At 46.2% G+C, this 24811-nt stretch overlaps 1 protein-coding gene across 1 annotated transcript in view; it reads left to right on the forward strand.

Moving 5' to 3' along the window:
• The first annotated feature begins 5690 nt into the window (after positions 1 to 5690).
• Positions 5691 to 24811, forward strand: part of LOC310837179 (uncharacterized protein) — a 62627-nt gene continuing 43506 nt past the window's right edge. Inside the window, exons 1-2 of the mRNA XM_083757330.1 lie at positions 5691 to 5770; positions 7048 to 7538. Coding sequence (XP_083613456.1) covers positions 7137 to 7538 — 402 coding nt within the window. The 5' untranslated portion in view covers positions 5691 to 5770; positions 7048 to 7136. The remainder of the gene's footprint in view (positions 5771 to 7047; positions 7539 to 24811) is intronic.

The following is a 24811-nucleotide window of genomic DNA, read 5'->3' on the forward strand; positions in this document are numbered from 1 at the left end:
CAGGCGCTGGGACCGAGCAGCGGGAGCGCAACCCGCCGCAGGGATTCGAACCGCCGACCTTTCGATCGGCAAGTCCTAGGCGCTGAGGCTTTAACCCACAGCGCCACCTGCGTCCCCCTCTGTGATGTAGTATGGGCCTATTCATGATGCCCTGTGAAATGTACTCTGGGTAAAAGTCAAGGTAACCCTTGGTTCTGGGTTCTTGCTCCTGTGGGGACCTGTTGGGCAACAAGAAAGATCAAGGTCTACTGACCGCTGTTTTGCTCCAAATTACTTGGCCGGAACTTGCTTCTTTTACCGACCGCATGGACCCATGAGGGACTTGCACCCGACTGGCTGGGCAGATGAGTCGTCTCTCCACCTGGAATCTTCCGTAACACCCATAAAAGTGTATCCTATTTATTGCTGAGAAATTGTACCATACTCAGCTTACGGATCTCAACCCCAAGAAACCCTACACAGAGTCGCTGCTTTCCCCCCAATTTCTTAGCTAGCAATAACGGATATTGAGAAGGAAGAAGAGAGGTAGGCATTCTTTCAGCAATGCTTCCCCGCTCCAGTTTGCCTCTGTCGGCCCCCGATGCCCCTTTCCTGTGGCCCCTGAATGGCTCTCTCCTCATCCGTCTCTCTCGGGAGACAATGGGGGACGGCTCAAGCGGTGGGGAGATTGCAAGGCCTGCTGGGGCAGCTGGCTGCTGTGACGGACAGCAGAGCCAGAGCAGAGTCTGGGGGTGCAGTGCCTCACCATTCCACCAGGGGGCCAGGGCCTCTTTCTGATTGGCTACCCAGAGGGGGGTGGCGCCAGCACTTTTGGAGGGAAAATAAAGAGAGCCGTTTCTGAGGGGATTTGAGATGGGAGAGAGGGAAGGTTGGGAGAAGATGGGGATGAGGAGAGGGTGGAGGGAGGGAGGGAGAAGTGGCTCTGATCTGAGTGGATCCTCCGCTCTGAGGAGAATATCTATGGAGTCAGAGGAAGGAGCTTCACAGCTGAGATGGGGAGACCATGTTGAGGGTCTGGAGGGAGTGAAGCTGGAGGGAGAAGCTGTGGGAAGACTCTCCTCTTCTTCTTCTGGAGTCTCCTTCCAGTCAGGAGGAGAGAGATCTTCTCGGAAAATGAGATTCCCGAGTCCGTGGCAAGGGCTGAGAGGATCCCCTGGGTCTGCCATACAAAGGAATTACCTCAGGGGAACTGAGGAAAAGTGGCCCCTCGCTGTGAAGGAAGCTGGGCTGTGTCAAAAGTACCTCACGGAAAGACCTCTCATAACTAAGTGAGGGAATGAGAGAGAAGCCGCAGAAACAGACTTAAACCTTATACTGTAGTATTCACAGTGGTACCTCGCGTTAAGTACTTAATTCGTTCCGGAGGTCTGTTCTTTTTTTTATATAATAATTTTTATTAAGGTTTTCCAAATTAAAACAAATCAAAACAAATTAAATCCAATCTATAAACTTTTTGCCAATAACTAGGACTTCCCCTACCTACCCCCTCTTGTGTTCCAAATCTTCCAAATAAGCAATTAAATTCAACAAGTTCTTAATTACACTCTTCATCAATAACCCAATTTATCCAAATTCCCATCCCCTAAGATCGATCTATACCCTTCAACGAGTTTCCCCCTTTCAAACATAGTACAGATGGAAATAAGATAAATATGAATAGTAATTTTACAACCTTTGGATTCCAATTTTCCCTCCCCTCTTTCCCCTTTGCGTTTCACCTATCCCTCCACTTCTAATATCTTCCTGGAGTTCCCACATTACACTATGTCCCTCAGGTTCTTTGCCAGTCTTTAATTACGGATGTCCAATCATAGAAGGAGTCTATCAAATAAGGGCCCATTTCTTCTATCCAGGTTTTTATATCCAGGAGTAAAAACTCCAATTTTGTATCCATAAGCTTGTCAAACCTGAATATCCCAAATGTTCCCCCAGTTCTGTCCAATTCTTGTTATTTCCTTGTTCTTGTCAATCATTCTCCTCCTTTTTATTTCTCTGTTCTCCCACAGAAATGTTCTTTTTCCAAAAATTTCTAGTGTCTCTGCAGAGGCTTGTTGTTCATGAAGCAAAGCATTGCATCATGTTCCTTTCATTTTCCAACAAATAGTTCCATTGTTTCCTGTAGTGTGTAGACCTCTGTAGACAAAACAATGTCCCATTCCTGCAGTTTCCCAGGAGATTAAAAGTTCCATTCAATTGTTCAAGTTTCCTGTGCAAAAACACATGCAATATCCCTCGGCTCCTCTAGGTGGATTGCAGTAACAAAGTTCCCTTCCAGAATCACATCCACCAGACCAAGTAGCTTGTTGACCGATATTTAAAACAGTTTATATTCAATTTATAACAAATATAACCGGCAAAGTCCTCATAACAAAGTCTCTATTTTAATCTTCCTTTTTGACAGCTCTTTGACAGCTGTCAAAACCTCCATCGCTTTTCTCCAGGCAGTTTCACGAATCGCTCCAGGGATTCCGGGGGGGGGGGGTTGCTTTTTTTAAAAAAACAATTCCACTTTTCTCCTCCAGCTCAATCTTATAATTTTCCCTCGCGAGGTTGCTGATTCGGCAAGATAAGGTTACACTCGATCTTAGTTGTCCAGTCCTTTGTTTTGGCTCTTCTACAATTTAGGGGTGGGCTGACTTCCTTTTTTCCACCTCCCCCGTTCGCTCCGAATTTTAAAAATTTATCCCCTTTTTTTAGTCCATATTCCAATTACTCACGGGTTCTTCTTTAGAGCCGAATTTTCAATAGAAGAAGTCAGCGCTCTCCGCCGGATGGCATGCGGCTGCGCTCGGCAGGGATAGCAGAGAACTCAAAGCACCACGCTTCTCCCCGGCACCCGATCCGTAGCCTTTAAAAAGGCTCCTTCACGAGTCGGGAGAGCGCTAACGGTGCCAGCCGAGTCTCCATGTCCACGGCCTCCTCTGGCCGTGGTTTTTGAGGGTCCCCGCATCGCCGGTGCGGTAGGACCCAGCCCCTGCCAAGCCGGCTCCCTCCGGAGCTCGGAGGGAGCCCGCCATTCGGCGATGGCGCCGACCCGGAAGTCCGGAGGTCTGTTCTTAACCTGAAACTGTTCTTAACCTGAAGCACCACTTTAGCTAATGGGGCCTCCCGCTGCTGCAGTGCAATTTGTGTTCTCATCCGGAAGCAAAGTTCTTAACCTGAGGTACTATTTCTGGGTCAGCGGAGTCTGTAACCCGAAGCGTATGTAACCTGAGGTACCACTCTATTCTGGATACCTAAAGTAACAAGTGATTTTGAGAAGAAGGGGTTCGAGAAGGGAAGCAGCAGTTTAGCGTCAGAGCTCATTATTTTATTTTGAGTTATTTCCGTCCAAAAAGCTTGACAACTCCTGGCCATCCCCCCCTCTCAAAAGGGAGGTGTCCCCCAGCCCTGGACTCCCCAAGAACAGCTCTCCCAGGCCGGCTTCTTCCTCCAGCGGCAGCAGGGCTCTCTCTGGCCAGCCAAACCGGCAGCGTCTCGCCCGCTGCGCTCCAGCCTACTCCTCCGCTTCCTGGCCGAGGGACCGAGGGAGATGCTCAGAGCCCAGCCAAGAGCCAAAGGCCCCCCAAAAGGGACCGAGGGAGATGCTCAGAGCCCAGCCAAGAGCCAAAGGCCCCCCCAAAAAAGGACCGAGGGAGATGCTCAGAGCCCAGCCAAGAGCCAAAGCCCCCCCAAAAAGGACCGAGGGAGATGCTCAGAGCCCAGCCAAGAGCCAAAGCCCCCCCAAAAAGGACCGAGGGAGATGCTCAGAGCCCAGCCAAGAGCCAAAGCCCCCCCCAAAGGGACCGAGGGAGATGCTCAGAGCCCAGCCATGAGCCAAAGGACCCCCCCAAAAAGGACCGAGGGAGATGCTCAGAGCCCAGCCAAGAGCCAAAGCCCCCCAAAAAGGGACCGAGGGAGATGCTCAGAGCCCAGCCAAGAGCCAAAGGCCCCCCAAAAAAGGGACCGAGGGAGATGCTCAGAGCCCAGCCAAGAGCCAAAGGTCCCCCCAAAGGGACCGAGGGAGATGCTCAGAGCCCAGCCAAGAGCTAAAGGCCCCCCCAAAAAAGGGACCGAGGGTGATGCTCAGAGCCCAGCCAAGAGCCAAAGGCACCCCCAAAAAAGGGACCAAGGGAGATGCTCAGAGCCCAGCCAAGAGCCAAAGGCCCCCCCAAAAGGGACCGAGGGAGATGCTCAGAGCCCAGCCAAGAGCCAAAGGCCCCCCCAAAAGGGACCGAGGGAGATGCTCAGAGCCCAGCCAAGAGCCAAAGCCCCCCAAAAAAGGAAGCGATGGAAATGCTCAGAGCCCAGGCAGGAGCCAAAGGCCCCCCCAAAAGGGACCGAGGGAGATGCTCAGAGGCCAGCCAGGAGCCAAAGGCACCCCCAAAAAGGGACCGAGGGAGATGCTCAGAGACCAGCCAAGAGCCAAAGGCCCCCCAAAAGGGACCGAGGGAGATGCTCAGAGCCCAGCCAGGAGCCAAAGGCCCCCCCCCCCAGGGACAGAGGGAGATGCTCAGAGCCCAGCCAAGAGCCAAAGACCCCCCCAAAGGGACGGAGGGAGATGCTCAGAGGCCAGCCAAGTGCCAAAGACCCTCCCCCCAAAAGGGACCGAGGGAGATGCTCAGAGCCCAGCCAAGAGCCAAAGGCCCCCCCAAAGGGACCGAGGGAGATGCTCAGAGCCCAGCCAAGAGCCAAAGCCCCCCCCCAAGGGACCGAGGGAGATGCTCAGAGCCCAGCCAAGAGCCAAAGGCCCCCCAAAAAGGGACCGAGGGAGATGCTCAGAGGCCAGCCAAGAGCCAAAGACCCCCTAAAAAAGGGACCGAGGGAGATGCTCAGAGCCCAGCCAAGAGCCAAAGGCCCCCCCAAAATGGACCGAGGGAGATGCTAAGAGCCCAGCCAAGAGCCAAAGGCCCCCCCCAAAAAGGGACCGAGGGAGATGCTAAGAGCCCAGCCAAGAGCCAAAGGCCCCCCCAAAATGGACCGAGGGAGATGCTCAGAGCCCAGCCAGGAGCCAAAGGCCCCCCAAAAAGGGACAGAGGGAGATGCTCAGAGCCCAGCCAAGAGCCAAAGGCCCCCCCAAAGGGACCGAGGGAGATGCTCAGAGCCCAGCCAAGAGCCAAAGCCCCCCCCAAGGGACCGAGGGAGATGCTCAGAGCCCAGCCAAGAGCCAAAGGCCCCCCAAAAAGGGACCGAGGGAGATGCTCAGAGGCCAGCCAAGAGCCAAAGACCCCCTAAAAAAGGGACCGAGGGAGATGCTCAGAGCCCAGCCAAGAGCCAAAGGCCCCCCCAAAATGGACCGAGGGAGATGCTAAGAGCCCAGCCAAGAGCCAAAGGCCCCCCCCAAAAAGGGACCGAGGGAGATGCTAAGAGCCCAGCCAAGAGCCAAAGGCCCCCCCAAAATGGACCGAGGGAGATGCTCAGAGCCCAGCCAGGAGCCAAAGGCCCCCCAAAAAGGGACAGAGGGAGATGCTCAGAGCCCAGCCAAGAGCCAAAGGCCCCCCCCCCCCGAAAAAAGGATCCCTTGCCATAGGCGGATCCAGGGGGAAGCTGCCCCCTTAGAGCCATTCAAAATAATAAAGAGCTGAGGTTCAGAAAGGCGAGAGAGGGCTGAGCGGGGGGGGGGGGGGGGACTCGGCCCTGCAAGGGTTAAAGGGAAGTGAGCTGCCTTCCTAGAGAGGCCAGGAAGCAAGGGGGGCAGGTCCTCCAGAGTCAAGGCCCCCCCCTCCCCAGTCCTTTCCTGCTTGGGTGTCTCTCCTGCAAGGGCTGCCTCGCTCTCCCCTCCTGGGATCTGGTGAGTCTCCCCTCTCTCTCTCTGGGATCTGGTGGGGGTCCCAGGGCTGCAGCAGGGGAGGGGGCCTGGGGGCCTGATCTGCTCCTGCAGGGGGGGGGACCCCAAGTCAGGGAGGAGGAGAGGGTCCTGCCAGGGAGGGGCCAGGGCTGCAACGCACTCCTTCCTGCAGATCAGAGGATCCCAAACTCATTTGGCCCCCCGCCCCCCCCTTTCTGAAAAGATCTTCCTTCTTTAAACAAAGGAGTCCCTAGGACTTTAACTCTGTCTGACGTCGCTCAGCATCACTGCACAACAGAGGGAAAAGGTGCAAATGGTTTTCCAAAGCTGGACGAGATGGACTAACCCCCCCCTCAAAAAAACTCACGGGGAGGGAGGGGGGAAGGAAGGAAAGGTGGGAGAGAAAGGCCAGGAATAAAGAGAGGGACCCCAGCCCAGAGTCTGGCTGCTGCATTGGAGACCAGTTTCCCAGTGTCTCCCAGGGCAGCTCCCCACAGAGGCCACGGCAGCCATCCCCTCGCACCCAGAGCAGGGCATCCCAGGACCACATCCTCTCTCTCCCAAAGGGATTGTTGCTGGAAATGGGCGCTGCTCCTCACTGAGCCTTCAGGGACCTGGGCATCAATGGCTGTGTGTGTGTTAAGCCATCTAAGAGAATAATAGTAATAAATTACCCGCCTAAATTTCAAGGGAGATGTCTTTGGCTCCACCCACTTGGCCCTTGTCCAGATACATTCCTGGCCCTCAGAGCAAAGAAAAAGGGACCCCACCCCAGGAGTCTGTCTGGAGAGCGGCAGAGAGACCAAGTGCAGGAAAAGGAGACAGAAGCAGGGGAGTGGGGGGGTGAGGGTGGGGGTGAGGAGCAACTCCTGAGGACCCCCAGGCAAGGACCCCCACTAGAGCCAGGCATCCATTTTCCACAAGATACAAATTATTCCCTTGTCAGTCAGTTCTGACTTCTTGCATTTACTCAAAGGCAGGAGCAACTAGACTGATTCACCTCAGATAAATCCCTACAGTTGCCTCCCCATTTTGCATCGCAATCTTCCTTCTAGGAGGGCTAGAGTCTGCTTCCTCCTCCTCCTCTCCTTCTTCTTCTTCTTCCTCTTCTCCTCTCCTCCTCCTCCTCCTCCTCCTCCGTCTTCTTCTTCAGAAGATATCTCATGGTTTGGTACAGTCCCGCCCTGGTTCCTAGGAAGACTCATCCATGCTAGCTCAGGGAACATTTCTCTTCTTCGGACCTAAAAATTCTGTAACTAAACAATGTATTTGCTTTGTAGGATTTGCTAGCACCTCATTAGCACAGGCAGAACTTGGCAGAAGACCAAAGGGTTCCATCCGATCTCTCAGAGGCTTCCTGAGAGCACAGATGGATGAGCGAGACCCAGCTGGCCCTGGAGCAGGAAGAGGCCATGCCATCCAAACTGGGAGCAGTGGGGGATTCTGGGGAAACTCTGAGCAGAAGATACTGGGTGAGGAGGACACCCTCTGCTCAGAGGTGCAGAGCCAGCAGGTCAGGAGGTTCTGCTGCCAGGAGGCCAAAGGACCCCGAGAGGTTTGCCACCGATTCTACCAATTTTGCCACCAATGGCTGAAGCCAGAAAGGCACACGAAAGCTGAGATGCTGGACCTGGTGATCTTGGAGCAGTTCCTGGCTGTCCTTCCACCGGAGATGGAGAGCTGGGTGAGGGAATGCGGAGCGGAGACCAGTTCCCAGGCGGTGGCCCTGGCCGAAGGTTTCCTCTTGAGTCAGGCAGAGGAGAGAAAGCAGGTGAGAGAGACTTTGCTCTGGATACTCCCAAGGGGCTCCAAACAGGATGGAGAACATCCCATAATGCTCTACTTCTTTTCCTGGGAAGGCATCCATGGGATGAGATCTAACACCCTTAAACTTCTGTCTTTGTCATTCTCTTTCTAACATTTCTCGCCATTCTATGTTTTGAATCCTTGTTGCTCTTTCAGAAAAGGGATCATTTTGCAGAAATGGACCTGGATTCCTGTGAGGCAGAGAGGCCTCCGTTGGACACCAGAGAGAGGCCACTGGGTAAGGAGGAAGGCGGTTTTTCTCCATTTGGTCTCATTCTGTTGCTTTCCCAACTAATCTCTGGGTTCTTTCCATCAAGTTTTTTTTTGGGGGGTTGGGGTTGGGAGGAAGGGTCCAGAGGAGGAGAGATGTATTTCTGCATTACTAACATATGAAATGGGCACAAATGTCCAAATGCACTCAGCAGGAAAGGCTTTCTGAAAGTCCCATCTGTAGTTAGAGATGCCCTGTTTCCTCTGTGAGAGAAGCAGGCACTCCTGGCATCCTGCTTACCTTTTTTTCTTTTGCAGGAGACAGAATGATGTTGGCAAGACCTCCTGATCCGCCTTTTCATGGGGGCAGAAGGGGAACAGCGGCTGTGGAACCAGATCAGGTCAGGGGAAGCTGCCTTGTTGGGACAGAGGCCGAGGGATGGAGCAATGTCATGGACTGGTTGGGCACAGAGGAATGGTGGGAGGAAGCAGCCAGGGAACCAGGAAAGGAAGATGGCTCAGAGCCCAAGGAGTGAAGGTGGAGGAAGGATGAGCGGTCAGAGGGAGAAGAGGGAGAAGCCTGGGAAGAGGAGGCATCAGAAGCTGAAGGGGTAACAGGGCTTAGTGAGGTGGGAGACTCTGTGGCAGAATGCAGTGCAGAATCAGAGGCAGAAGAGGAAGGAGGCAAGTGGGAGGAGGGAGGTCGAGAGGCAGAGGTGAGTCAGGAGAAGGAGGAGACACCGGGGTTCCCTCTCCTTCTGCCAGAATCCACCCTCCCTGCTTGTCTCTCAGAGCCAGGAGACGTCTGACAATGGAGGAGCAAAGGCAGTCTGCACACTGGCGCACTGTTCAATCGCTTGCCAGAAACCCCAGAGAGGAGGGGGCTTGGAAAGCCATGGGGAGTTGGGGGCCTTCAATCTAGGCAACTGCTTTTGTGGATGAAGACCCTGTGTGCTGGTCCTGGGGGGGAGGTACTGTTACCGTAGTCAGAGTTCACAAGATGTGAGGCGAGGTCCGAAACAGGGAGCCGGGCAGGGAACAGGAACACTGGAAGGTCCGAAGCTGGGAGCCGGGCGAGGAACAGGAACACTAGCTGTTCAGGTCTAGGTCCGGGTAAGAGCAGATACTCCACAACGACTGACCTTTATCTTCTCTAAGGCCAGGGGCGGTCCCGGCCCCCAGGAGCCCCGCCTCCCCTGGCCTTAAGGCGAGCACTCGTCCTGGGAGCAACCAGTTCCCTTCGCCTCTCTGCCCTAAGCCTCTGCAGTTCAGGAGAGGCCGAAGGGTTACTGGGCCCCGGGGGAGGCTTGCCTGTAGACACTGAGTCCTCAAGCACCTCTGGGGCCAGAATGGTTTCACCTGGTGCCTGCTCCTGAGGATCTGACACAGGTGGAGGCTCCTCAGAATCTAGGCCTTGCCCCAGTTCAGCCGGCCCTGGAGGCGGGGACTCCTGTGCAGGCCGGGATTCCTCTGGTTCAGCCTCTGAATCGGAATCCCAGGCCATCACACCCTGTCATGGAGTTCTACTCAATATTGATCCAGAGCAGAACTACAATGTATAGTTAGCAGAGTGAAATTGTAAAGACGTTGCAGGATCCCCCAAAATAGACCAGAGGCAATTGTATTTCATCCAGCAGAGCTTTACTGCTACTGAAGGCAAATGAGCATAATGGTCCCACATCCAAAACGTTCAGGATTGGCCCTGTTCATAAGAAATCCAGTTGCAGCAGACTTAACTGAAATTTCCCACAACTTATAATACATTTAAACCTTAAGACTCAGCATACTATGTACAGAACACCAGAAGGAAGAGAGAGAGAGAGAGAGAGAGAAAGAGGGAAAGAAAGAGAAACCCAGGCTCCTTCTGGCCTCTTCTTAGAGTCAGCATGACCTTGAAAGAAGAGATGACAGAGCCACTTTAACCCAGCTGTACTCAGCTTCTCTGAAGGAATAACCCAAACATCAGGAACCTTCTGCTTGTTTCTTTTACGCAGAGAAGCTTCCGGAACCCTCTTGAATTAATTAGTATTGTTGTTGTTCTTTAGTCATTTAGTCGTATCCGACTCTTCGTGATCCCCTGGACCAGAGCACGCCAGGCCCTCCTGTCTTCCACTGCCTCCCACAGTTTAGTCAAACGCATGCTGGTAGCTTCGAGGACACTGTCCCACCATCTCGTCCTCTGTCGTCCCCTTCTCCTTGGGCCCTCCATCTTTCCCAACATCAGGGTCTTTTCCAGGGAGTCTTCTCTTCTCATGAGGTAGCCAAAGTCTTGGAGCCTCAGCTTCAGGATCCGTCCTTCCAGTGAGCACTCAGGGCTGATTTCCTTCCGAATGGAGAGGTTTGATCTTCTTGCAGTCCATGGGACTCTCAAGAGTCTCCTCCAGCACCAGAATTCAAAAGGAGCAATTCTTCAGCGATCAGCCTTCTTTATGGTCCAGCTCTCGCTTCCATACATCACTACTGGGAAAATCATAGGTTTAACTATACGGACCTTTGTTGGTAAGGTGATGTCTCTGCTTTTTAAGTGCTGTCTAGGTTTGTCATTGCTTTTCTCCGAAGAAGCAGGCGCCTTTTAATTTTGTGACTGCTGTCACCATCTGCAGTGATCATGGAGCCCAAGAAAGTAAAATCTCTCACTGCCTCCATTTCTTCCCCTTCTATTTGCCAGGAGGTGATGGGACCAGTGGCCATGATCTTCGTTTTTTAATGTTGAGCTTCAAACCATATTTTGCACTCTCCTCTTTCACCCTCATTAAAAGGTTCTTTAATATCTCCTCACTTTCTACCATCAATGTTTTGTCATCTGCATATCTGAGGTTGTTGATATTTCTTCTGTGTCCAGTTCTGGGCACCACAGTTCACACTTCAAAACGACCTTGACAGATTAGAGAACTGGGCCAAAACAAACAAGATGAATTTTAACAGGGAGAAATGTAAAGTATTGCACTTGGGCAAAAAAAATGAGAGGCACAAATACAAGATGGGGGACACCTGGCTTGAGAGCAGTACATGTGAAAAGGATCTAGGAGTCTTGGTTGACCACAAACTTGACATGAGCCAACAGTGTGACGCGGCAGCTAAAAAAGCCAATGCAATTCTGGGCTGCATCAATAGGAGTATAGCATCTAGATCAAGGGAAGTAATAGAGCCACTGTATTCTGCTCTGGTCAGACCTCACCTGGAGTACTGTGTCCAGTTCTGGGCACCACAGTTCAAGAAGGACACTGACAAACTGGAACATGTCCAGAGGAGGGCAACCAAAATGGTCAAAGGCCGGGAAACGATGCCTTATGAGGAACGGCTAAGGGAGCTGGGCATGTTTAGCCTGGAGAAGAGGAGGTTAAGGGGTGATATGATAGCCATGTTCAAATATATAAAAGGATGTCACATAGAGGAGGGAGAAAGGTTGTTTTCTGCTGCTCCAGAGAAGCGGACACGGAGCAATGGTTCCAAACTACAAGAAAGAAGATTCCACCTAAACATTAGGAAGAACTTCCTGACAGTAAGAGCTGTTTGACAGTGGAATTTGCTGCCAAGGAGTGTGGTGGAGTCTCCTTCTTTGGAGGTCTTTAAGCAGAGGCTTGACAACCATATGTCAGGAGTGCTCTGATGGTGTTTCCTGCTTGGTAGGGGGTTGGACTCGATGGCCCTTGTGGTCTCTTCCAACTCTATGATTCTATGATTCTTCCGGCAATCTTAATTCCAGCTAGGGATTCATCCAGTCCAGCCTTTCGCATGATGAATTCTGCATATAAGTTAAATAAGCCGGGAGACAATATACAGCCTTGTCGTACTCCTTTATAGGAAATACTTTCTGCACTAAGAAATGCAAAGTGACAGACCCTCCGGGAATGAGCTGCTCTTCTCATTACGCCGGAACCTCAGCCAAGATTGTGAATATCGTGTTCTTGCTGATAAAGAGTTAACTCTAGCTGTGAAGTGTGGGATTTCCTGCCCATATAACTCTGTGACACCAGCCTTCTGAATGTCGCCAGTAGGATTCATCTGTAGTTGCAGTTTTCATGGAATCCTAGAGTTGAAAGGGACCCCAAGGGTCATCAAGTCCCATGCCCTGCATTGCAGGAGTCTCAGCTAGATCCCCCAAGACAGATGGCCATCCAAACTAGGCTTATTGTATTTCTATATTCATCACTAAATGCTAAAATAAGCATTCTAAGCAGCAGACAGACGATAACAAATAGTGGCCAGGATTCACCTAGCCAGCCCCATCCGCTGCTAAATGGGGCCTGCCCCCCACTCCTCCCCCTCTCCATGCCCCCATGAACCCCTTGAATTTGGCTCTAGGGCACTGGGAGGGAACCTCCCCAGAACAACTCACGAGGAGAGGAGAAAGTGGATCCTCCCATCGGGGAAACTGGAATGCTTGCGTAGGCAGAATAGCGTGGAAAACATAAGTTGGAGAACCACCTATTTGCACAAAGACAAATACCCGTAATTAAAAGCAGAATAAAATAATTGAATTAAAGCATTAAAATAGCTACCCATAATTCAAATGTGCAGCAAAGCAATCCTACTGAAATAACGCAGCAGAATTAGATAAACTAACAGGAAGGATTCAAAACCGTCGAGACCAGAAATTCACGGAAGACTGGAGTAAATTGAAAAGTAATTGGGAAGAGCAGACGACGTTTGTAGGGTTGCAAGAAGTTTTGTGAGGAGTATTATTAGAAGTATGGAAAAAATGGAGAAGGGGGAGAATGATTTGTTAAGAGATGTAAAGGCAATATAAAGTTAAGAAATGCATAAGAAGTGGTTAAAATGGTGGTACATTTTATAATTTATTAGTTAAAATTTTATATATATATATATATATATGCAGGTTTTGGTGTCCTCGGGTGTCTTCCCGTGTAAAAGTTGGGGTGTCTAGGCGACGTTTCGACGAGGTCTCACTCGTCATCTTCAGGCTGGTGCTTTCGGCTTCTTGTTACTGGAACAGAGCGGGATCTCAATGTTTGAGTTCCTATAAATACTGTAGAGGGGGTGTGGTGTCTAGCCTCCAATGTTCTGGGCAGAGAGGAAGTTCCCAGGCTAGTGTGCCTTTTCTTCACACTAGCCTGGGAACTTCCTCTCTGCCCAGAACATTGGAGGCTAGACACCACACCCCCTCTACAGTATTTATAGGAACTCAAACATTGAGATCCCGCTCTGTTCCAGTAACAAGAAGCCGAAAGCACCAGCCTGAAGATGACGAGTGAGACCTCGTCGAAACGTCGCCTAGACACCCCAACTTTTACACGGGAAGACACCCGAGGACACCAAAACCTGCATATATATATATATATATATATATATATAAATAACGCAGCAATTAAGAGGAAGGAAACAACAGCGCATTGTGTAGCAGATCATATTGATCCTGTTTCAGAGGAGGTCATTTCCCTTTTTCTTTTAGGGTCCAGTGTGCTTTGAAGATGTCACTGTTCGTTTCACGGATGAGGAGTGGGCGTTGCTGGATCCTGACCAGAGAGCTCTGCATAAGGACGTTATGGAGGAGAATCGGGGGATCGTGGCCTCTCTTGGTAAGGCTCCCTGTGGGATTGTCCTATCTGCCTGGAAATTCAAGAAATACCTCTATTTGACAAACCTCATATATTTTCACAGAGCTCAGCAGCGCCCCCTACAACACCTGGGAACCTAACGTCCCCACAATAAGCCTTGAACAGCAAATTACAGTTTTTTCTGTCAAAAATCTTCCACCAGTTCTGCCTTTTTATACTACGATTCGGCTGGTCTGAACTGCCCAGACATCTTAAATGTCAGCTTCAGAGTTGTTAGGAAAGATAAGTAGCTTCTGTCGGGTTTTCTGTTTTTGTTTTTGCTGCTGTCAGTCTTGGATTGATGGACGGGATGCCATGACTGAGCCAAACAAAATCCGTCCCAGAGAAGAGCCAGGCTTATTGAATCTCAGGTAGTAGTATCAGTGATAGTAATAATTTTTATTTATCCCCTGCCCATCTGGCTGGGTTGTCCCAGCTCCTCTGGGTGGCTTCCAACACATATATACACATGAAACATCAATCCCATATAAAAGGATATTAACTTTAATTGAACAACTTATACTAGTGGCTAAAATCATGGAAACCTTTTTAAAAAGTGTGTTTGATGGCTCATAACACCACTTTTTTGGGAAGTGATACCATAGGAAAGGGACACGGGTGGCGCTGTGGGTTAAACCACAGAGCCTAGGGCTTGCCAGTCAGAAGGTCGGTGGTTCGCATCCCCACGACGGGGTGAGCTCCCGTTGCTCGGTCCCTGCTCCTGCCAACCTAGCAGTTCGAAAGCACATCAAAGTGAAAATAGATAAATTGGTACCGCTCCGGCGGGAAGGTAAACTGTGTTTCCGTGCGCTGCTCTGGTTTGCCAGAAGCGGCTTAGTCATGCTGGCCACATGACCCGGGAGCTGTCTGTGGACAAACACTGGGTCTCTCGGCCAATAAAGCGAGATGAGCGCTGCAACCCCAGAGTCGGTCACGACTGGATCTAATGGTCAGGGGTCCCTTTACCTTTACCTTACCATAGGAAAGATAATTTAATGAAGATTGCAATGCAGTAACTTTTATGAAGGAGTATTTATTAGAACAATAGTCATAAAAAAGAAATGTGAAACGCTTAGAAAAAAGGAGATATACAACGCCTTCCCATGGAGTGAAGCAAGTTTTTTAGTTCTGCAGCTGTAATAATGTGAAACCAAGACTGAATTATTGCCTCTATTAATTGGGCTTTATTGCTGGGTTGCTTCTGACTAACAAGTTTCTTTAGTCAGCTCCCAAGATTTTCGCTTGGGCTATTCCCAGGCCATTCCAACAGTGGTATATGATTTCACATTTCACATTCAGAACACTTCAGTTCAGGCTCAAGTATTTGATTTATGTATTTGGGGGCATTGACGTTCCCATTAATGACACAAATTCTGCCCCCACCTTTTGCTGTCATACAACCCCAGATCATCACACTGTCTGGGTGTTTCACGGTCGGTATAATGCAAGTAGGATGTAAATCTTCTCCGCTTCTCCTCCTCGCGTATTTCATGCCCTCACTACCAAGCAAGGAGATTGGGGTCTCATCACTCCAAATAACACTGTCCCATTGTTCCGCTGTCCAGTTAACATGGGTTGTAGCCCAGTATAATCTTTTCCACCTTGGCTTGAGAGATAATGGCTTTTCCCTTGGGATTCTAGCATTATACCAGTCCTTGCACTCAACTTCACCTTCCATTGCCCCATGTCATCTTGTAAACACCCAGATGATTTTCTTCTGCCACGTAGGCACAGTCTCTTCATCCTTTGATCGTCACTTGCTGTTGTGCACCTTTTCCTTCCTTTACCAGTCTGATTTTGTAGTGACTGAGTCTCCTCATACCTCTTCACAAATATAGAAAGGCCAGCTTTGGTTAGGTTTTCCTCAATCTTTCTTCTTCTTCTTTCTTTTTAAAAAATGAATATTTATTGAATTTTATAACAAATAAAAATATCTCAATCATCGTGTTATATACAGTTGTTCTCCCTCCCGTCCTCCGGACTTCCCTCAACTCTGTTACAATATGAGAACATCGCAGCTGCAGACAGCCAGCTTGTTGACATCATGTGATATGGCTAGCTGTGGGAAAGTAAATTCCCGGAAGTTCACAGGCTTTGGAAGTCTGTGTCCAGTGTGTAATTGGAGACCTTCCTGTTGCGGTTGTAAAGGAAGTCTTTGTCACTTGCTGGGTGGAAACTGAAGTGATCGGACACGTTTTCTGTAGAGCTGTAATGTCAGAAATAAACAATATGTAAATAGATTTCTGACTACTCTTCTTTCCCCTGCGAAGGGGGAGAAGTGGGCGTGCATTTTCCCATGCTGGGAAATGTCGCCTATCTCAAGATCTCCCTGGTCTGTCTGGGATCGCAGCCAGAGGCAGATCACCGGTAAACCAGCTCCGGGAGCAGGGAGAGGGGACAGCTTCTCCAGATGGGGCTAGTTTTCCAACAAACTCCCCCTCTACTGAGTTATTTAGTTTTATTTATTGTGTCCTGCTTTATATAAAAGTAAATTCCCTTATCATTTTGTTAAAATTTCTATTACTATAATAAAGTTGTGAATGTTTATTCAGACCCTGCCAGTGAGTCCAATCCATTTTGTTGTTTCTGCAAATAACCTGTAAATGGTTCCCAAACTCTTTCAAAATCCTTTTTGTCCTTCTCTCGTAGTTTCTTTGTTAGCTTAGCCAATTCTGCATAAGTCATCAGTTTTTCTTACCATTGTTCTTTTGATGGTATTTCTTCCATCTTCCAATTTTGTGCAGTCAAGATTCTTGCTGCTGTTGTAGCATACATAAATAATGTCCATTTTTCTTTTGGCAGCTCTTGATTAAAATACCTTTTTCATTTCATTATATATCATTTCCCAGAAAGCCTTAATCCTTGGGCACATCCACCAAAGGTGAAAGAATGTACCTTCAGTTTCTTTACATTTCCAACATTTATTATCGGGCAAATGATAGATTTTTGCAAGCTTAACTGGGGTCATGTACCACCTGTAAATCATTTTCATAATATTCTCTCTTAAGGCATTACATGCCGTAAATTTCATGCCGGTGGTCCACAACTGTTCCCAGTCAGCGAACATAATGTTATGACCAATATCTTGTGCCCACTTAATCATAGCTGATTTAACCATTTCATCCTGCGTATTCCATTTCAACAGCAAGTTATACATCCTTGACAAATTCTTAGTTTTTGGTTCTAACAATTCTGTTTCCAATTTTGATTTTTCCACCTGGAAGCCAATTTTCCTATCCAGCTTATAAGCCTCCATTATTTGATAGTAATGCAGCCAGTCTCGCACTTTATCTTTTAATTTCTCAAAACTCTGCAATTTCAGTTTATTCCCTTCTTGTTCCAAAATTTCCCAGTATCTCGGCCATTTTGACTCCATATTAAGTTTTTTTACAGCCTTTGCCTCCATTGGCGACAACCACCTTGGAGTTCTGTTTTCCAGCAAATCTTTATACTTAATCAAGACATTGTACAATGCTTTCCTGACAATATGATTTTTGAAAGCTTTATGAGCTTTGACCTTGTCGTACCACAGATATGCATGCCATCCAAAAGCATTGTTAAAACCTTCTAAGTCCAAAATGTCTGTATTCTCAAGAAGCAGCCAGTCTTTCAACCAGCAGAAAGCTGCTGATTAATAATATAGTTTAAGGTCTGGCAGGGCAAATCCACCCCTTTCCTTTGCATCAGTTAATATCTTAAATTTTATTCTGGGCTTCTTGCCCTGCCAGACAAATTTAGAAATATCTTTCTGCCACTTCTTGAAACAGTCCATCTTGTCAACAATTTGCAATGTTTGAAACAAAAATAACATTCTAGGCAATACATTCATCTTTATAGCTGCAATTCTACCCAACAAGGAAAGCTTCAAATTTGTCCAAATTTCTAAATCTTTTTTCACTTCTGTCCAACATTTCTCATAGTTATCTTTAAACAAATTCACATTTTTAGCTGTCATATTAATCCCCAAGTATTTCACTTTCTTAACCACATTTAACCCTGTCTCATTCTGAAACCTCTCCATTTCTATAGGTGTTAATTTTTTCTCTAATACCTTAGTTTTTAATTTGTTCAATTTAAATTCTGCAACTTGACCAAACTCTTGAATTAATTCTAGAACCCTTTTAGTACTAGATTCTGGCTCTTGTAATGTAAGTACCAAATCATCTGCAAATGCTCTCAATTTGTATTGTTTAACTCCGACCTGTACCCCTTTAACCAGCTGATCCCTTCTAATCATGTTCAGCCAAACCTCTAGGACTGATATAAAAAGTAATGGAGAGATTGGGCACCCCTGATGTGTCCCTTTTTCTATCTTGAATTCTTCCATAACCACATTATTTACAATTAGCTTTGCTTTTTGCTCTGAATATATTACACCTATACCGTTTTCGAATCCTTGGCCTACCCCCATCCCCTGGAGATTCTTCTTCATAAAACTCCAAGAAATATTGTCAAAGGCTTTCTCCGCGTCCACAAATATCAAAACTGCTTTAGTATTTATATTCACTTCTAACTTTTCCAAAATGTCAATTAAATTCCTTACATTGTCTGACAGATGTATTCTCGGGAGAAAGCCCGCTTGGTCTCAATGAATCTCCTCCATCAAAACTTTTTTCTTTTTTTTTTAATTCTGTTTATTAAGCTTTTACAAAATACATTAAACAGCAAGTAGACATAAAAAAGAGCAACAACAGCATTAAAAGAGAAAAACAAAGTAAAGAAAAGAAAAAGGTAAAAAGAAAAAAAGAACAGAGTACAATTACCTCATTTCACACACAGTTACAAACACTTGACCTCCATCCAACCCGGTTTAGATCAAAAACTCTTAAGGTTTTTCTGCAGTTATATGCTGCCAATACTATGGTCTGTATGTTGCAGGTATTAAATTCCATCCACTGTTACTTTGGTAATTCCCAAATTAACTTCAATATAACTTAAAAATTTGTTCCAGTCATTTTTTAATTTAACATTATTTTGATGCCTAATTCTTTGTGTCAGTCTCGCTAGCTCTATGTATTGAAACAATTGTTGGAATTCTCGCCCGTTCAGAGATATGTGCCTATCTGTTCAGGCACCGGCTGAATTCCTTTGACCTCCCTCCGGCGACTCCCGGCAGGAAAAACATACGAGGTCCGTTCCGGCGATTTTCCTCAGGCTGTGAGAAAAACACACCAACTGCTTCTCCTGCTTCTCCTCCTCCCTGCATATCCCCAGGGAGGGGAATCAGACACAGACAGAAACGTATCTACATGTCTTTATTTGTGTCTTTTAGCAGTCATACAGTAAAGATGTCTGCTCTCTTCAACAAACAGAGAGAAACTCCAAACTCCACCCATGTACATCCTGTACAGGTCATATGACTCACACACTGAGCTAACATCCGGTGCTCAGTACAGAATGGACTGCCCCTTTGTTCCCATGGCAACAGTCACACACTTCCTGTTTGGCTTTCCAGCCACAAGCAGCAGACCGAGCTGCTAGAGCCTTTGCTTGCTGCAGCATTGCTGCTTTAGAATAACATCTGCCACTCTTTGATCGTGGGGGTGTTAGGCGTTTTCCAATTTTGCGCCAATAGGATCCTGGCCGCCACCGTGGCGTATTGAAAAAAAGTTTGCTCCTCGCTCTTGATCTCCTCTCCCACCATACCTAAGAGAAACGCCTCCGGTGTTTTGGGGAAATTATATTTCAGTATTTTCTTTAGCTCATCATAGATTTGTCCCCAGAATCTCTTCACCACATCACAGGTCCACCACATATGAAAGAAGTTTCCTACCTTATTTTTACATCTCCAGCAGGTGCTGCTTCCGTTTTTGTACATCTTCCCCAGTCTTGCCGGGGTGATGTACCAGCGATACATCATTTTTTCTAAATTTTCTCGGAGGGCAGCACATGCTGTAAACTTCATACCCCTCTTCCATAGTTTCTGCCATCTCTCATATTCTAGATTATGTCCCAGGTCTCTGGCCCATTTAACCATCACTCCCTTCACTTCTTCGTCCTTAGTTTCCCAGGCCAGCAGTTGTTTATACATTTTAGAGAGGGGTTTGGTGTTACTTTCCAGGATTTCCACCTGATATCTCGACTTTTTTTCGCTCATCCCTAGTTTTTTGTGTTCAAGCCACAGTGCATTAATCTGGTGGTATTGTATCCAACCATTTAACTTCCCCTTCAGTTCTTCATAGGGTCTAACCTTCCAGCCTCCCTCTGTTTTAACTAGAAGATCTTCATATGTCCATCTTTCCCCTATCTGGTTTGATTTTTTTAATGTTATAATGTCAATTGGGGAGAGCCACCAGGGCGTGCCTCTTTCAATCAATTTTTTATTCCTGTTCCATGCCTCAAGTAGCGAACCTCTAATAATATGGTTAGAGAAACTTTTGTGGGCTTTCCCTTTATCCTGCCATAAGTAGGCGTTCCAGCCAAACCTGGCATTAAAGCCCTCTAGATCCAATAAGTCTGAATTTTTTAGGGTGGCCCAATCCTTTATCCAGCAAAGGCATGCTGCATCATAGAAGAGCCTCAAATCTGGGACTGCAAAGCCCCCTCTTTCTCTTAGATCCGTCAGGAGTTTAAATTTAATTCTAGCCCTTTTCCCCTGCCATATAAATTTCGCCAATTTTTTTTTGCCAGTTCTTGAAGCATGTTGTTCCTCTAATTACGGGGATGTTCTGGAATAAAAATAGTAGTCTTGGTAAAATACTCATCTTGATCCATCAAAACTTTTTTCAATCTCTTAGCCAAAATGTCAGCAAAGATTTTGTAATCCACTTTTAGTAACGAAATAGGGCGGTAGTTCTTAAGTTGAGTCTTTTCAGTCTCTGTCTTCGGTATAAGTGTAATAAAAGCCTCTTTCCACGATTCTGGTGCCCTTTTCCCCTCCAGAATTTCATTGCAGACTTCCTTCAAAGGTTGTAATAACCACTCCTTCAATGCTTTATAATATCTGGAAGTCAGCCCATCCGGTCCCGGAGATTTACCCAATTGCATGTTTTTAATGGCACCTTCTATTTCCTGTTCAGTTATTTTCTGATTTAAAACTATTTTACTTTCATGAGAGATTTTTTTTAATCCATTTTTCTCAAGAAATTGTTCTATGTCCGATTCTTTCTGCGGCCCTTGTGAATATAGTTGTTTAAAATATCTCTGGAAGCAGTTTCTGATCTCAATTGGGTTATAGATGTTCTTTCCTTCCACTTCTAAGTTTGTAACCGTATTCAGTTTTTGTCTTTTCCTCATTTGCCAAGCCAATAATTTACCACATTTATCTGCTGATTCAAAAGTCTTTTGTCTCATTTGTTTAATTTTCCATTCTATTTCTTGATTCATCAATTCCATGTATTGTGTTTGATATAACTTAATTTCTCTCAAAATCTCATGAGACTTTGGTTTTGATCTTAATTTCCTTTCCCCTTCTTTTATCTTCTCCAAAATCTTATCTTTCTTCTCATTTTGGCTTCTCTTCTTTATTGCATTTTGTTGTATCAAGAATCCTCGCATAACGGCTTTACTTGCGTCCCAGATTACTCTTTTTTCAACATTGGTCTTCATATTTATTTCAAAATAGTCTCTCAACGTTTTTTGGGCCTTTTTATATACTTCTTCATCTCTAAATAAGGTGTCATTCATCCTCCATCTGAAGGAGCCAGCAGTTATTTGCTTCATCTCCATCTTTACGGCATTATGGTCGGAACAAGTTTTTGGGCAGATTTCTACTTTTTTTATCTTTGGTGCCATTCCTCTAGTAACCCATATTTGGTCAATTCTAGTCCATGTCATTTTGGCTTCAGAAAAGAAGGTTCCCTCTCTCTCAAGAGGGTTTTTTGTTCTCCAAATATCAACCAAATCCATATTGTCAGTCATTTCAAAGAAAGTTTTTGGTAGTCTTCCATCTTTAGTAACTACCTGTCTTTGTGCTTTGTCCATATTTGTAGATACTACTCCATTCATGTCTCCCATCAAAATTAAGTTGTAATCCAAATAGTCCAACAAAATCTCATGCAACTTCTTGAAAAATTCAGATTTCCCCTCATTCGGTGCATAAATTCCCACAATCAAAAATTTCTCTCCTTGGACTTGAATTTCAATTGCCAAGAATCTTCCTTGTTCATCTTTGAAAATAAATTTCGGTAGCAATTTTTCTTTTGCATATATCACCACTCCTCTTTTTTTAACTTTGTCAGATGAAATAAATTCTTGTCCCAATCTTTTATTAACAAGAATTTTCCTGTGTGACCTCATCACATGTGTTTCTTGTAAACAAATCAAATCCAATTGTTTTTTCTTCAATATATGAAAGACAGCTTTTCTCTTTCGGGGCATGTTCAGACCGTTACAATTCCAGCTTAGAAGTTGCAGAGCCATGATGGAACTATTTACTTTCCCCTCCTACTGCTCCGAGGAGTTGTTCTTCCTCTGTCGGTGGTTTCAACCCAAATGATAAGTTTGCTATGTCCAGTATTCCTTTTCCTGATGAACTCGGCTCCTCCCCAGATTCCACCTCCTTCTGGAGATCCTCTCAAGAACTTGTCTTTATCACTCACAGTCCTTATTTTTATCTTCCTTCCTTTGTATTTGAAAGATAGGCCTTGGTATTTTTTAGTTTTTCAAAGCTCTGCAATTTTAGTTTATCTCCCTCTTGTTCCAAAATCTCCCAATATTTCGGCCATCTGGCCTCCATATTGAGCTTTTTCTGAGCCTTCGCTTCCATTGGTGACAACCACCTTGGGGTTTTATTTTCCAGTAAGTCCTTATATCTTATCCAGACATTAAACAATGCTTTCCTAACAATATGGTTTTTAAACGCTTTGTGAGCTTTAACCTTGTCATACCACAAATATGCATGCCACCCAAATACATTATTGAAACCTTCTATATCCAAAATGTCTGTGTTTTCAAGAAGCAGCCATTCTTTCAGCCAGCAAAATGCAGCTGATTCATAATAAATTTTGAGGTCTGGCAGGGCAAATCCACCTCTTTCTTTTGCATCGGTTAGTATTTTAAATTTTATTCTGGGCTTCTTGCCCTGCCAGACAAATCTAGAAATATCTCTCTGCCACTTCTTGAAACAGTCAATTTTGTCCAAAATTTGCAATGATTGAAACAAAAACAACATTCTTGGCAATACATTCATTTTTATAGCAGAAATGCGGCCTAGCAAAGAAAGCTTCAGGTTTGACCATATTTCTAAATCTTTTTTCACTTCTGTCCAGCATTTTTCATAATTATCTTTAATTAATAATATACAATCTGTAAATTTTATGTCAACTTTCCACAATTTTCCCCAACTTGCAACCTGAATGTTGTGTCCCACATACTGAGCCCATTTAAACATGACTGATTTAACCTCTTCATCTTTGGTTTCCCACTCTAATAAAATGCTATATACCGTATTTTTCGCTCTATAGGACACACTTTTCCCCCTCCAAAAATTGAGAGGAAATGTGTGTGCATCCTGTAGAGCGAATGCAGTCTGCGCAACTAAGCCCAAAGTCAGAACAGGGAGACGGAGCGCTGCGCAGTGCTCCGTCTCGCTGTTCTAGCTTTGGGATAGCTGCGCAAAGCCTCCGCAGGGCAGCGGGGTGCCTTCACCCCGCTTCTCTGCGGAGGCATCAAAGGCTGTACTCCGGGGGCTTCAGGCAGCTATCCGCAAGCCTTCCGAGTGCGGCAGTAGTTCCCGCTGTGCTCGGAAGGTTTGCGGATAGCTGCCTGTTCTTGGGGTTGGGGTCGGGGGAAGACCGTCCCCAGCCCCGCAAGCTCCGGGAGTGGCGGCAAGGTTGCGCTCAATCTTGCCGCTGCTCCTGGACCTGTTCTGGGGGCTGGGGTTGGGGGACCCCACCCCAGCCCCACGGCTAAAAACGAAGCCAAGATAGCGAGCAGGATCCATCCCGCTCGCTGTCTTGGCTTCTGCCAAAGCCGTACGCAGCCTCTCCCAGCTGCAGGGGTTGGCACAGCTAAAGAGGAAGCCAAGACAGCCAGCGGGATGGATCCCGCTCATTTTCTGGGCTTCTTTGCTCTTTGGGGCTGGGGGGGAGAAATAAGTTTTTTTCCTTGATTCCCCCCCTAAAAACTAGCTGCGCCCTATGGAGCAAAAAATACAGTACTTTTTAAAACAAAATTGGATAAAATTGGAAAAAGAAAAAGAATCCTCCATCTTTCTTCTAATTTCTTCATAACTGTAGCCTTTTTCACTTAATAGTACTATTTTACATCACTTTCTGGGTGTCCAGTCAACTTCTTGTGCCATTTCTTTAATTTTATTATGTTTTACAAACCACTAAATGAAAAAACACCAAATAACCAACCAACATGATAGCCATCACACAACACACTGCCAAAAGTCAAGCTAAGCAAGTTGTGCTTCCTTTTTCTGGTTATTCAGTTTTGACTTTTGATAGAATACACATACAGATTACATTCTTCATTAAATTATCTTTCCATTGATATTACTCAAAACAAAGTGCCGTTACGAGCTATCAAGTATCTGAAATACACTTTAAACCCAAAAAGGCTTCCACAATTTTATTTTTATTTTTTTATAATTTTTATTCATTTTTCAAACACATAATAAAGACAAACAGAACACAAAACAAACACATACAAAACATTTAAACATGTATAACTTCATAATCTTATTTTCATGCACATTCTTTCCTTCGACTTCCCCATACCTCCCCATTACTGCATCCTTGTTTTACGGTTCTTTAGCAACCTTTTCGTCAATTTATCTATACTTCCCTTTCATTAAGTTTCCTTTAATTTGTTAATTACAGCTGTAATTCTCTGCTTCTTACCCCTTGACATCTTAACACTCCTCAATTTTACAACAATTTTTAAGATATATTTTAAATTTCTTCCAGTCCTCTTCCACCATCTCCTTCCCCTGGTCGCGGATTCTGCCAGTCATCTCGGCCAGTCCCATAAAGTCCGTCACCTTTGTTTGCCATTCTTCCAGAGTAGGTAGTTCTTGCATCTTCCAATACTTTGCCAGAAGAATTCTTGCTGCTGTGGTAGCATACATAAAAAAAATCCTATCCTTCTTTAGGACCAATTGGCCAACCATGCCCAAGAGAAAAGCCTCAGGTTTCTTAGGAAAAGTCCACTTAAGGACTTTCTTAATTTCATTATAGATCATTTCCCAAAAAGCTTTAATCTTCGGGCAGGTCCACCAAAGGTGGTAGAAAGTACCTTCAGTCTCATTACATTTCCAACACTTATTATTGGGCAAATGATAGATTTTTGCAAGCTTGACTGGGGTCATGTACCACCTATAGATCATTTTCATTATGTTTTCTTTCAGAGCATTACATGCGGTAAATTTAACACCAGTGGTCCATAACTGTTCCCAGTCAGCAAACATAATGTCATGACCGATGTCTTGTGCCCATTTAATCATAGCTGATTTCACCGTTTCATCCTGTGTGTTCCATTTCAACAGCAAGTTATACATTCTTGACAAGTTCTTAGTATTGGG

This window comes from Podarcis gaigeae, assembly GCF_964106915.1.
Source record: "Podarcis gaigeae genome assembly, contig: HAP1_SCAFFOLD_112, whole genome shotgun sequence".
NCBI lineage: Eukaryota > Metazoa > Chordata > Lepidosauria > Squamata > Lacertidae > Podarcis > Podarcis gaigeae.